The sequence below is a fragment of the Phocoena sinus genome, chromosome 11 (assembly GCF_008692025.1).
Source record: "Phocoena sinus isolate mPhoSin1 chromosome 11, mPhoSin1.pri, whole genome shotgun sequence".
NCBI classification, from domain to species: Eukaryota; Metazoa; Chordata; class Mammalia; order Artiodactyla; family Phocoenidae; genus Phocoena; species Phocoena sinus.
In genome coordinates, this window is record NC_045773.1 from 66,547,075 (window position 1) to 66,561,037 (window position 13,963).

At 49.6% G+C, this 13,963-nt stretch overlaps 1 protein-coding gene across 4 annotated transcripts in view; it reads right to left on the reverse strand.

Annotated features, from left to right (window-relative positions):
* The window catches only part of CPNE5 (copine 5), a 90,865-nt gene that overhangs the window by 64,179 nt on the left and 12,723 nt on the right, over positions 1-13,963 (reverse strand). For all 4 annotated transcript variants that reach the window (XM_032650528.1, XM_032650527.1, XM_032650526.1 and 1 more), the window contains exons 2-3: positions 12,180-12,220; positions 10,120-10,166 (exon numbers count right to left, since the gene is read on the reverse strand). In XM_032650528.1, coding sequence (XP_032506419.1) covers positions 10,120-10,166; positions 12,180-12,220 — 88 coding nt within the window. The remainder of the gene's footprint in view (positions 1-10,119; positions 10,167-12,179; positions 12,221-13,963) is intronic.

Consider the following 13,963-nt stretch of genomic DNA (forward strand, 5'->3'; position numbering starts at 1 on the left):
GCTACCTGAGATAAAGTATATAAACTGCCTGGTACATTGCCCGGCACCATCAGTGATCTATTAACAAGAGCTATCTTTTACCAAGTGCCTACCTGGCTCCTGCAACTTATCCTATGTTATCTCAAATCCTTAGACAATCCAGAAGGTAAGTATTGTTAGTTGTCCATGTTACATGTGAGGAATCTGAGGCTCAGAGGGGATAAGTGTCTAGGCCACACAGCTCTAAGTACCAGGGTCCTGAAACAAACCCAGGTTTGTCTGACTCTTAAAAGTGCCCAGGATCCCACCCCTCCTCCGTGGTCTGGGCATAATCTGTACCTGCCTGCAAAGTTGTTATAAGGATTAGGGATGATGAGTATGAGATGCTGGACACATGGCAGGCACTCAGTAAAGGATGCCTGTTGTCACACAGATTTTCCATACATCTTGGTTGATTCTTTGAGTAGCTTAAATAATCAGAGTTATCAGGGAGCAATCATGGCTGCTGGGACAGAGGTGTCTGGGGATCTCAGAGACAGCTTAAGGTGGATCAGAGCTGGCTAAAGGAAAGGGCATGGTGGAGAATTTCCTCTGGAGGAATAGAGTGAGGGTGGGCAGTACGCCAGACTGGGGGCTATGAGTGTTTGGATGCAGGGAGAGGGACAGAGCTAAGAAGAGCTTCTTCCCTAAGATAGTGGGTAACAGGCCCTGAGGTAGGGAGGGAAAAGCCTGGAGTCAAACAGCTTGGGTTTTGTTCTACTGTCTGTAACACATTATTTTAAATTATTTTTTAATGAGTTTCATCCACCTTATGAGTGGGAGTTACATTTGAAAGACCCTAATTAGGAGGCCTCACCTCTAATACGTTATCTCCTGGGTACTGGAGAGCCCTATTAACAGAGGGATGTTAGCAATGATTTTTCACAACCAACAGGAAGGGGTAGAGAGACACCTGGATGGTTAGGAGTGCTGTACAAGCACTTAAGCACTTGCAAAAGCAGGGAGTGAGAATCTGCAGAGACCAGTGACCTCACGCCTTGGGAGTGGGCCTGGGCTTCTGATACCCCTGGGTTCTCCCACAGATGGAGGCTGCTGTGGCCTGATCCTTACCAACCCTGGAACATCATCCCTTGGCTGACTTTCAGAAGCCTTTCAGGCAAGAGGCAGGCCCAGGGACCTCTCTGAGCTTGTAAGGACAGGTGTGTGACTAGGGGCCACTTACTAATATTAGGTTAGAGTCTAACCTTAACTGTTAGACCATATGAAATTGCCAAAATTTTCAAATTGCAGATTCATACGGTTCAATCTAATTCACAGGTGCGTGCGGCAGAAATCAGCCTGAGACCTGCTTTCACAGTTGTGTAGGTCCTGGCGTCGAGGTTGAGCGGAAGCAGAGGTGTGCCTGCACCCACTCCTGACTGTGGGAGGCTGCAGGTCTCTGTCCCAAAGACCTGGCAGCTGGCCAACCAGGGTTAGGTGGCTTCATAACAGATTGAGTCCCAGCCCCACACTGATGAACTGCATGGCCTTGCATAAGCCGCTTCAGCTTTTCCCGTCTCAGTTCCTACCTGTGATCTGGGCCAATCACATCTCCTCACAGTTGGCTGCAGCATTAGGGATGCGCCAGCAGAGCACACAGCAAGGGCTGAATCCATGGTAGTTCCTGTCTTATGGCCATGTTTAGGGTAGTCCAAATGGGAGAGGCTGTAACACCAGGCTAAGAAGTTGATGTTTTGTCTTAGAGCCTTGAGAAATGGGTGAATTCCTGAGCTGTCATTTGGAGAGCCACAGGAAAAAGCCCTCTTCTGTTCAGGAGGAGCTAAAAAGGAGACCTTGGGGATGAGCCTGGGGGTGACCTTTGGGGCCAGAGCCAGGGAGGATAGTCGTGGTCTGATAGGGGGCAGGAGGCAGACAGGCCACCACCAGAGAGGCAGAGTTTTGTGGGCAGACTGAGAGGAGATACCCAGGATAAACACCAGCAGGGGACAAAGGCACCACAGAGTCTGGGAGTGGGTCTCCTGCACCATCCGCAGCCACCATCCTGGTGGCCGGCATGCCATGCTACAATGCTCTAGGCACGACACAGGGATGACATCCCTGTATCCAGCCTTTCCTGAAAGAGCCCCTCCTGATGAGGGACTCCTCACACAGGGTTGGGATGCTTCCCTTCAAGCCCCTCTCCCCCTGGAAGCCCTCACTCCTTGGAGAGCGAATCAGGTCCTACAGCCCCAGGCTGAGGAGGGAACTCGGGTTTCCCAGGAAGCTTGAGTATTTGAGAATGTTGGCTGTTGCTCCTGGGTTCCTGGTGCGGGCAGGGTTGGTTTAGTTCCCAGGGTCTCCAAGTGTGGCCGTTCCCCCTGTGAAGGGCGCCCAGGGGCCCGAGCTGGGCAATGGCACACTGCAGTTGATATTTCCAGGCATTTCACAAGCATTATCTTAGTTAGTCCTTCCAAGAAGCTCTCCTAACCCCATTTTACAGATGAGTAAGATGAGACCTGGAGAAGATAAATACCTCACCCAGGTCACGTGGTAAATCTCAGAGCTGGGATGGGCATCAAGTTCAGGGCATCACCTGACAGGGTATTTGACTGTTATTCATGATGTCCTTAGGGACCAGACGCAGAAATACGAGATGGGTTATAACAAAGTTATGTAGATCCTAGGTGGCTGAACAGCACTCCCCAAAGGTCAACTAGGTAACTGAGATCAATCTGGGAAAAGGTCTCTAGTGGAGGACCACAGCTCTCCATCCCTATCACTCGCGTGGACAATGACTGCCCCAACCCAGGACCAGGAGGCACAACCATAATTCAACATGATCTTCACAGACCATAACAACAGACTGAATCTGCCAAATGACATGTAACAGAGATAAATGTAAAATTTCACATTTAGTTTCAAAAACTCAATTGCCAAATCTGAGCTGGAGGAATTCTGTTTGGATAGCAGCTTGTTTGAGGAGGATACAGGAGCCCCCAAACTCAATATGAAGTCGAAGACACCTGCCAAAAAGGCCAGTGGAATTCTAGGTAATGTCGAATGCATGATTGTCTAGTCCAAGCCCCTGTGAGGAGGGAGCCAGCCCACGATGCTCTGAGCTGGAGAAGGGAATGGTGCAGGACACACACTTTGGGAAGAACATTGACAAATGGACGTGTGTTCCAGGGAGTGTGCCCAGATTAGCAAAGGGACAAGAGACAGTTATATAAAGAGAAACTCTTGATAGAAATGGTCACATTCTAGGTCTGCCCCAAAGCGTACTAACAGGGCCATGTGAGCTGTCCTCAAACATTGAAAGAATATGTGGGGGACTTCCCTGGTGGCACAGTGATTAAGAATCTGCCTGCCAATGCAGGGGACACAGGTTTGAGCCCTGGTCTGGGAAGATCCCACATGCCGCAGAGCAACTAAGCCACAACTACTGAGCCTGCGCTCTAGAGCCCGCAAGCCACGACTACTGAGCCTGCGTGCCACAACTACTGAAGCCCACGCACCTAGAGCCTGTGCTCCACAAAAGAAGCTGCTGCAATGAGAAGCCCGTGCACTGCAACGAAGAGTAGTCCCCGCTTGCTGCAATTAGAGAAAGCCCTCGCACAGCAACGAAGACCCAACACAGCCAAAAATAAATAAGTTAAAGAAATAAATTTTTTTAAAAAAATAAAGAATATGAGAAAATCAACTTACTTGCGCATCTAAGGAGTGTGGAATTAGGAACGAGTGGAATTATGCCCTTTATGTATAACTCTATTATAGTTCTGAGGTCATGTTCTAGAAACTACTTTCACATTAACCACTCTGGGCTTCAGTTTCCTGTTTTGTTAAATGAGGCCAATAATAATAATAACAGTAATAATGCTGCTGCTACCTCCTTCACAGGTTTGTTGTGAGGATCAAATGAGTTACTACAGTAAGTGCTTTTTAGAACAGTGCCTGGTACATCACTGTTAGATATGTTTGCTATTAGCATTACTATTGCAGTTATTGTTGTTTTTGTTACCTCCCTGAATTGAAAGTGAGCTCTGGCTGTAGATAGTGTCTGGTCACCCTTTGTGTCCCCAGCATTCATCTCCCAGCACACAGTAAGTTGAGTCAAAGTTATGTGGAGGCTCATGTCAAGGTGCTCCAAGGAAGATCATCCCGAATATTCAGAGATGAACTGTCATTCCCAGCTGGTGTTAAGATGCTCAGCAGGCTGAGGTTGCTCAAAAATAGACTGAGCGCTCAGGCAGGGACATGTGGGCATGGCGGCTGGGGCCACGTGCTCTGCAGGTGGTATGGGTTGATCAGCGGGACACCCTAAGATTCCAGGATACACATGTCCTCCTTTCTGAAGGGCCCTCAGCCTGGACAGCCACCTGGCAAGGGAGGGGCAGGGATCACCCCTACGCTTTTCTTTTTTTTTTCTTTTTTCTTTTTTTTGGCTGTGGGGCTTGTGGGATCTTATTTCCCCAACCGGGGATTGAACCCTCACCCTCGTCAGTGAAATCATGGAGTCCTAACCACTGGACTGCCAGGGAATTCCCAACGTGAAATTCATTATTATTATTATTTGCTGCACCCCTACACTTTTCAAATGGGGAACCAAGCACAGCTCCCTCTTCCTAGTGAGAGAGTTTCTGGGACTCCTCCTACCTGGCCATCCTGCCTCTCCTGGGACATGCAGAAGGGCTTAGTAAGCCTTGATGCAAATAGTGGTCGATTTCCTGGGCTAAAATTACATCTTGAGTCAATTTTCACAAAGTGCAGTGACAGATTTAGGTGATGGGAAGACGGAGCTTTCTCAGAAGGCATTACAATGACCCAAACGGTTAAAATCAGCTGAAACCAGGCAGCCAGGGGCTGCGAGAGCAGCTTTCATCCTTCTGTGGTCTTATGCAAACATGGGAGACCCTGCCTAGGGAAACTGCTGTGCTTGCACTTGACTCCCTCCGGCCATGGAATGAGTATCTCTTGGCCAAGATTCCACTAACAGAGAGACTTTTTGTAATGAACTAGCAGGTGAAGCCACGGGAATGGGTTTGTGTTTACTAGGAAAAACAGGCTTCCATCCCAGGGACAGTTCCATAGAGATGGATCTGGATTATTCTTTAAACTCTCCCTTCCTGATACTTTCCTCTGCAGGTCACACAAAGAACCAGGCAAAGTAGGGCCTTGATATGTTTGAGGGTATCTTTCCTTCTACAGAAATAGCTTGAAGCCTGTGTCCCAGGGGTAGCCCATGCAACAGAGCTCTGTCACCGTCACCCGTGAAGGCTGGGCATGGTGCTGATGGTCTCTTGTAAATGGGGTCAGTCTCCTCTCTGACATTCTGACCCTATGACCCCGGAGTCCTCAGCCTGAGAGTCAGGAGCTCCCTTCAGCTGCCTCTCCCTGTATCTTACCAGCCTCACACCCTGAACACCAGCCTCATTCATCTGCTCACCCTCTGTTTTGGATGGTCTCCGTTGGCCCTCTGGATCTACTTCCAGCCCTTCCCCACCCTGCTCTGTGCCCGGGAGGCCGACCTGTGTGGACTGGATCAACAGCCGCTCCCCGCTCTAAGTCTTCCAGTGGGATTCCACCAATGGGAGGTGAAGGCAGGAGAGCAGAGGGTGGGGAGAGAGTGAGGTTGCCCAGGCTGACCATGTCCCTCCACTGAGGGCCCCTGCTCCTGTAGACAAGCTCCCTTGGGGTTCCAGGAACCACCCCCACCCCTTACCTCCTCAGGCCTGGAGTAGTCCCACTGTCCCCAGCCCCTGTGATTCACCAGCCCACGTTGGTTTCCCTGAACCCCAACTCCTTTATAATTAGCCCTGTATTATATCTCCCAACTCTGCAGGACCTGGACTGGCCTGCTTACTCCAGCCACCTCCATGCCTTTGCTTTCACCACCATCTTTTTTTTTACAAATTTACTTATCTATTTATTTATCTATCTATATATTTATTTAGGCTGCATTGGGTCTTCGTTGCTGTGTGCGGGCTTTCTCTAGTTGCAGCGAGCAGGGGCTACCTCTTCGCTGCGGTGCGCAGGCTTCGCATTGCAGTGGCTTCTCTTGTTGCGGAGCACAGGTTCTAGGCACACGGGCTTCAGTAGTTGTGGCACGTGGGCTCAGTAGTTGTGGCTTGCGGGCTCTAGAGCGCAAGCTCAGTAGTTGTGGCACACGGGCTTAGTTGCTCCGCGGCATGTGGGAATCTTCCCGGCCCAGGGCTCAAACCCACGTCCCCTGAATTGGCAGGTGGATTCTTAACCACTGCGCCACCAGGGAAGCCCTCACCACCATCTTTGATGCTGGGTCCTTGTGTATGGCCCCTGGCTTCACTGAAACCCAGATCGACTCAGCTCCTCCAAGTGGACGCTGCCCCTGCACTGGGGTCCAGCCCCCTGATTCCAACACATGAGGCCAATCCTGCTCCTCTATAGGATGAGGAGGGTGAACCAGCTGAGCCCTGAAGTTCCTTCCAACCCACATTCTCCTCTGCTCCACATCATGCATCCCTTAGCCAGATGGCTGGCGTTGAGGTTCAAATTCCACTGAAAAATCCAAATGACATTCTGGCTGTAATTTTCTCTCCTCTGAACTCCCATTCTATTCTCATCAATACCTCTCATCACAACCTCTGTTAGCATCATTCATGCATGGGAATCTCCCCTTCTAGGCTGTAAACTCCCTAGTTCCATCTTGTGTTTTTGGTGAAACACTTTTCTTTTGGCCTATCTCCCTCTTCCCCCCGCCCCCATCTCAAGAATGCTTACTGTTGTAAATATTGACTGAAATGGGGGAGGGACCAGTAAGGCCCCAACACTCTGGATGATGTTGTACAATGATATTTACCAGACAATGACTACACAGCAGGTATGTTATATCCATCATCTTGCTTTGCCCTCACCACAGGCCTACAAGGTAGGTGTTACCCCCGTATTACATATGTGGAAACAGAGGTTAAAAGCAACTTGTTCCAGGAGACTTCCCCAGTGGTCCAGTGGTAAAGAATCCACCTTCCAATGCAGAGGACGTGGGTTCGAGCCCTGGTCTGGGAAGGAAGATCCTACATGCCCTGGGGCAACTAAGCCCACGCACCACAACTACTGAGCTCGCGCACCTCAATGAGAGAGCCCACGTGCCGCAAACTACAGAGCCCACTTGCTCTGGAGCCCACACGCCACAGCGAGGAACCCACACACTGCAACAAAAGATCCTGCATGTCTCAATGAAGATCCCACGTGCCACAACTAAGACCCTATGCAGCCAAAAAATAAAGAAATAAAGAAAAATAAATAAATAAACACTGTGATTAAAAAAAAAAGGGACTCCCCTGGTGGCTCAGTGGTTAAGAATCTGCCTGCCAATGCAGGGGACACGTGTTCGAGCCCTGGTCCAGGAAGATCCCACATGATATGGAGTAACTAAGCCCATGCACCACAACTACTGAGCCCGCATGCCACAACTACTGAAGCCCACGTGTCTAGAGCCCATGCTCCACAGCAAGCGAAGCCACGTCAATGAGAAGCCCACACACCGCAACAAAGAGCAGCCCCGGCTCACCGCAACTAGAGAAAGCCTGTGTGCAGCAGTGAAGACCCAACACAGTCAAAAATAAATAAATTAATTAATTAATGGGAAAAAAATAAATTAATTTAAAAAAAAGTAACTTGTTCCAGAAAGGGTTGGAGCCAGAAGTGAGAGCACAGGTGTATCTGATTCCAAGGCCTGTCACCGTTCCTCTGCTCCACCCTGCAGTGTCTGTGATAACAAGATGCAACATGGGGATTTCCCTGGCAGTCCAGTGGTTAAGACTCTGCACTTCCACTGCAGTGGGCATGGGTTCAATCTCTGGTTGGGGAACTGAGATCTCGCATGCCGCAAGGCGCAGCCAAAAAAAAAAAAAAAAGATGCAACATGGGCCCTGACCCAAATGAGACAAGTCTCATTACAGGATGTAATTAAGGGTTCATGGAGCAGCACCCTTCTGAAGAGGCCCTTCCAGACTTTCCTGAATGAATCACCGAGACATTAGGACATTACTGTTCTCTATGAAGCTCGGCCAAAAGGTCTCAAAAGTTAATTAGTTCCTTTAAGCTAAACATTTCCCCAGCAATCTGGTTTACACTTTAATTGGCTTAGAGTATTGGAGAGGAAGAAAAAGTCAACTTTAGCCCAGCCCCTGCGGAAATATTTCCCATACATTTTATGGATAAAATTCATTCCCTTTGGCCACTTGCTTCTGCCAAGCCTGAGGGAGGGCAGATCAGGGAGCAGGGCAGGTGATGCTCCAGTCAGTCCACCAACGAGGAAAGGGAGGTTCGTTTCTGAAGTCTGAATTACTGGCTGTTCTCATTCTCATCAAGTCACCTGGGACCACCGCCCCTGTGGGCTCTTGGCTTTGGTCATCTCATGCACCACTCCTCTTCCTTCCCTTTCCCCAGGCTCTGGGGTCTGGACCTGTGTCCTTCTGCTCTTTGGAGCTGTCTCTGTTCCATTAGTCATTGGTACCTCTCCCTCTCTCAGTGGAGACACCAAGCTGAGTCTCTATCCGGAGCCCCTGGGCCTCCCTCCCAGGTCTGGGTAGAAAAGGGCATGGGTAGGGCTGCCAAGGTCAAATTCCCTCTTGTCCCATCCTTGGGCCTCTTCTGATCACCAGAAGGAGTGAGCACAGCTATGAAGGTCACGGGAAACTCCCTTCAGCTCTGAGTCCAGTAAATTCACTCCCACCTCCTCAACCCTGGAAGAAAACATTCTTCACCTCCCAGACTTTGACCTCATCCTTGCTTGGCCAGATCCTCTTCTCTAAGAGTAAGGAGGTCTGCTCCTTCTTTGTTCAGACAGGAGCCAGGGGCTGCAAGGACCCTCCCCCTTTTATTCTCTGCACCTGAAAACCAGCTGGCACAGAAGGTCTAAGGGAAGAAGGAAGCAGAGACGGGAACGAGACAACAGCTGCCACATCCTTGCCAGCCTCTGTCACCTGGCTCCTTTTCCTAATCCAGTCATTCCTTCAACAGCCATTTATTAACACCTACTGTGTGCTGGGCATCTTTCCAGGTGCTCAAAATGTAAGAGTTAATGACAGATGAAAATCCTTCCCCTCATGGAGCTGACACATGACAAACAAGATAAATAAGTAAACCAGAGTATCGTTTATGGCTTATGGTGAAAAGCGATAAGGAGGCAAAATTAAGCAGGAAAGGGTGGAGAGGCTGAAATGTTAGATGGGGTAGCCAAGGGAAGGCCTTGATAGGGTGATGTCTGAGTCAAGATCTGAGGGAACTGTGGAGGGGCCACGTGAACATCTGGGGAAAGAGCATTCCAGGAAGAAGGAACAGCAAGTACAAAGGTCCTGAGGCAGGAAGAGGCAGGTGTGGCTGGAGTGGAGTGATGGAGGGGATGAGCAGTAGGGAATGGGTCAGTCAGGTAAAGGAAGTCAGATCCTTTAGGGCCTGTTGGGTCACCACAGAGACTTTAGTTTTGCAAGATGGGAGCTACCGGATGGTTCTGAACAGAGGAGGGACAGAATTTGACTTGGGTTTTAATAGGATTCCTCTGTCTTTTGGGTGGGGAATAGACTGAAGGTATCTAGCAGCCACCCACTAAAAGTGTCTGTGATTCTTAAGAGCGAGCACTTCAAGTCTGCCCTCTCCTTAAACACCCTATCACAAGGGCAAAAGGCCTCTGGTGGGGACAATGGAATTGAGACAAGGCTGGAAAAGCGGGCCATCCTGAGTTATGGCAGAGCTTGGAAGTCAGACTAAGCAGCTGAGACTTGATTCAAAGAAGAGGGGAGTCACCAAAGGTTTCTGAGCAGGAGAATCACCTAACTAAAGCCACACTCACTCACATTAGTCAAAAACCACGGGAAGGTTGCTCTGGCTGAGACATGGTGCTAGATGCTGTACCCATGTCTCTGGTCATGATCTTGGTGGGCCTGGACTCCCTGTCTCCCCCCTCAGACTGGGGCTCCCTGAGGACAGGAACTTTCTCTCCACCTTTAGTCTCTTCTTGCATCAGCAAGGACAAGACTCTGCACGCCTTACTATCCTTCCCGGGGGTTTAGATGCTGATGTTGGAAACACATCAGGTGGGATGACTGCAGAGTTAGATGAACAGACAGACAGACAATCAGGAACAGGCTGATGTTTCCACGGTGGGAGAGGGGCTGTACCTACCTCCCGCCACTGCTTGTTCTCCATCCCTTGAGTATACATGACGCATACTGTGAGGAGAGGAGAGAAAAAAGGGTTAACACCCCAGGCCAAGAGGAAGGTGTGGGCCCCAGATGCGGAGGGCCCTGGAGGGTCAGGCGCCTCAGGACACTATGGCCTGGGTAGCAGTGTTGGGTCTGGGTGGTGTCAGCTTGGAGGAGGGGGCCCAGAACATAGGTGTGTCTGGGAGGGGCACCCTTTGGGAGGAGGGTCGGGGTCACTCACATCTAGGCTAGAGCAAGTGTAAAGTGTGAGGCAGGTAGACAGGTGTGCATGACAGAGGACTGAGTGGCAGAGGTGTGGCAGGAGAGAGCATCTGAAACCTGCTTGTCCCTTTAGAGCCCAAGGTGGCCTCATGGGGCCTATTATTATCATCAGCCCCACTTCCCTGATGGGGAAACTGAGGATCAGAGGAGGCCAATGAGTTGTCTGAGGTCATATACTTGAGCAGCATTGCTTAGGGCTAGAACCCTGGGCTTCAAAATCAGTGCTCATCCCCCTAGGCCACAGATATTTGGGGCTCTTAAATGCACTGGTTTCCCTGGGGCTGAGACCTTCTGAGCCCTCCCTACCCACTTGGTTGTGTTGAGGCTTCACAAGTACGGGGGCTGGGAAGGGTCAGACCTCCAAGTTTTCTTTCTCCAGACAGTATCTGTGAAACATTAGATAGCCTTGATGTACTGGGAACGATGCCTAGTACATAGTGAGCACTCAGTATAGGCTCCTGTGTTGGCTACTGTAGTAGTCATAATGCCGTTGTAGCAAAGGAAACTATAAACAAAACAAAAAGACAGCCTACATACAGACTGGGAGAAAAGATTTGCAAATGATGCGACCAACAGGGCTTAATTTCCAAATATACAAACAGCTCATACAGCTCAATAACAGAAAAAGCAAACAACCCAATCAAAAAATGGGCAGAAGACCTAAATAGACATTTCTCCAGAGAAGACATACAGATGGTCAATAGACACATGAAAAGAGGCTCAACATCGCTAATTATTAGAGAAATGCAAATCAAAACTACAATGAGGTATAACCTCACACCAGTCAGAATGGCCATCATCAAAAAGTCTACAAAGAAGAAATGCTAGAGAGGGTATGGAAGAAAGGGAACACTCCTACACTGTTGGTGGGAATGTAAATTGGTGCAGCCACTATGGAAAACAATATGGAGGTGCCTTAAAAAACTAAAAATAGGGCTTCCCTGGTGGCTCAGTGGTTGGGGGTCTGCCTGCCGATGCAGGGGATGCGGGTTCGTGCCCCGGTCCGGGAGGGTCCCACATGCCGCGGAGCGGTTGGGCCCGTGAGCCATGTCTGCTGGGCCTGCGCGTCCGGAGCCTGTGCTCCGTGGCAGGAGAGGCCACGGCAGTGAGAAGCCCGCATACGGCAAAAAAAAAAACAAAAAACAAAACACAAAAAACTAAAAATAGAGCTACCATACGATCCAGCAATCCCACTCCTGGGCATACATCTGGAGAAAACTCTAATTTGAAAAGATACATGCACCCCAATGTTCATAGCAGCACTAGTTACAATAGCCAAGGCATGGAAGCAACCTAAATGTCCATGGACAGATGAATGGATAAAGAAGATGTGGTACATATATATGGTGGAATATTAGCCTCAAAAAGAATGAAATAATGCCATTTGCAGCAACATGGATGGATCTAGAGATTATCATACTAAGTGAAGTAAGTCAGACAGAGAAAGAGAACTATCATATGATATCATTTATGTGTAGAATCTAAAAAGTGATACAAATGAACTTATTTACAAAGCAGAAATAGACTCACAGATATAGAAAACAAACTTATGGTTACCAAAGGGGAAAGGTAGGGGGGAGGGATAAATTAGAAGTTTGGAATTAATACTATCCATAAAATACTTAAACAACAAGGTCCTACTGTATAGCACAGGGAAGTATATTCAATATCTTGGAATAAACTATCATGGAAAAGAAAAAAATAAAACAATGTCATTGCTGTTGTTGTTACTGTTATTACTGTCAGTGCAGGACTTACATGGGTCAGACTTGGAGAACATGTCTTTGTCCAAAAGGTTCCTGAAAGAGGGGGAGAGAGCAGGAGTTAGCACAGCCCAAGGATCTCAGGGGATTCAGGCTGTTACTGAGATCCGGAGGCTGCCTCGGGCCTGGCTTCAGGCAAATGCGAAGAAGGAGGCTCCTTCAGCACCGTTTATTAGGGTTCATTGGAGCTGGCTGGGCCCCAGAGGTTCCTCAGCTCAGCTCCTAGGGTGTGTGGTGCTTCCTGCTTCTCACCCCCGCCACCAACACACACTCCTGTGGACCCTGGTGCTCTGGATCCCACAGCCCCTTGCTCTTGGGCCGAAACACAATCTGCCCAATGTTGTAGAAATTGTTCTAGAAATTCTCCTTTTACCACTTCTCTGTCTCTGAAAAAATAAAGTGAAATCAAGCCACTAATGTACCATTCTCTCAGGGCTCTACTTACAGCCAGTTTATTCAATCATCTCACCTGTGCCAGTGGATTAATTAATGATACCTCCCAGGGGATGCAGACTCATTTGAACAGGGTCCTTTTGTGGTCAAGGCCAGAGCTAACACATGGTCCTAACAATTAGACTTGAACTCATGCAGCAAGATAACTGGGAACTCCCTGGTGGTCCAGTGGTTAGGGCTCCGCGCTCTTATTCCCAGGGTCCCAGGTTCAATCCCCGGTTGGGGAACTAAGATTTTGCAAGCCGCACAGCGTGGCCAAAAAAACAAACAAACAGAAAATGATGGACACAATGTTTGGAGGCAGAGAGCTCTCACAGCAGGAGCGGAGCCCCTCCTTCCCTGCCTCTGTGCAATCATGGCTCCTACTCACTGAACCCCAGGCACTGCGCCAAGCGTTCTGCAAATATTAGCTCCCAATTCTCACTCTGTCCTGCAAGATCAGTACTGGGTAAGCATTATCCCATCTAACAGATGGGAGATCATAGGGAGATCAGGCAAGGGCGTGTCCTGCACATCTGGTGTCCCTCACTCCACAGTGACCCACTGCTGTCAGGAAGCAACATGGCTCAAAGAAAACTTGGTCTCTGGCTGGGAAGTGACTTAACCTCTCTGAGTCTGTTTCCTCATCTGTACAATAGAGAGAAGAGTGCCAGCTCTGAAGGCTGCTGATGCTCAGCCCTACCCCTTCAGCCCTCCTAGTTCCTGTACACACCCACAGTTTCCTCCTACTTCTCTTCCAAAGGCTTTCTCGGGGAGGCAGGGCTGCAAATACCAGGAAGTTTACACTCCCCACGGCAGCCAATGATGGGCAGGAGTTGGAGGATAAATGCCCGGCTTCCTGACTCCCCCCAGGACGGCTCTGAGCTGTGCTTCACACAGCCTCCCAGAGGTGCCCACCGGGAGACCCACTCATTGAAGACCCTTGTTGACTCGAGCAAGGGCTTTATTGCAGAAGGGGTTTCCTGTGAGCCCTCCCACCTGTTGGAGCTACTGACTCCTTCCTACACTGTCCTAAGGTCAAGCTCTGCCCTTGCCAACCATCTTACCCATGTCCCACTTGCCTCCCATATGTCCCCGGGGGTCTTCTCGTCCCCGCCTCCACTCCCCTACTCCCCCACGGGCCCCGATGTCCCTTGCACCCTTTCCCCAGAGAGGAGAAACACTAGGCTATGTGGCTTCCTGCCAGCCAACTCCAAATATCAGAGCTGGATGGGCCCCTCAGGATCATCTGTTCCACCTTCTCCTTGAGGAGGGGGAAACTGAGGCCCAGGGAGGGGCAGGGAGTAGCCATGCTGCACAAGCAGTGGCAAAGCCAGAAAGGTCTAG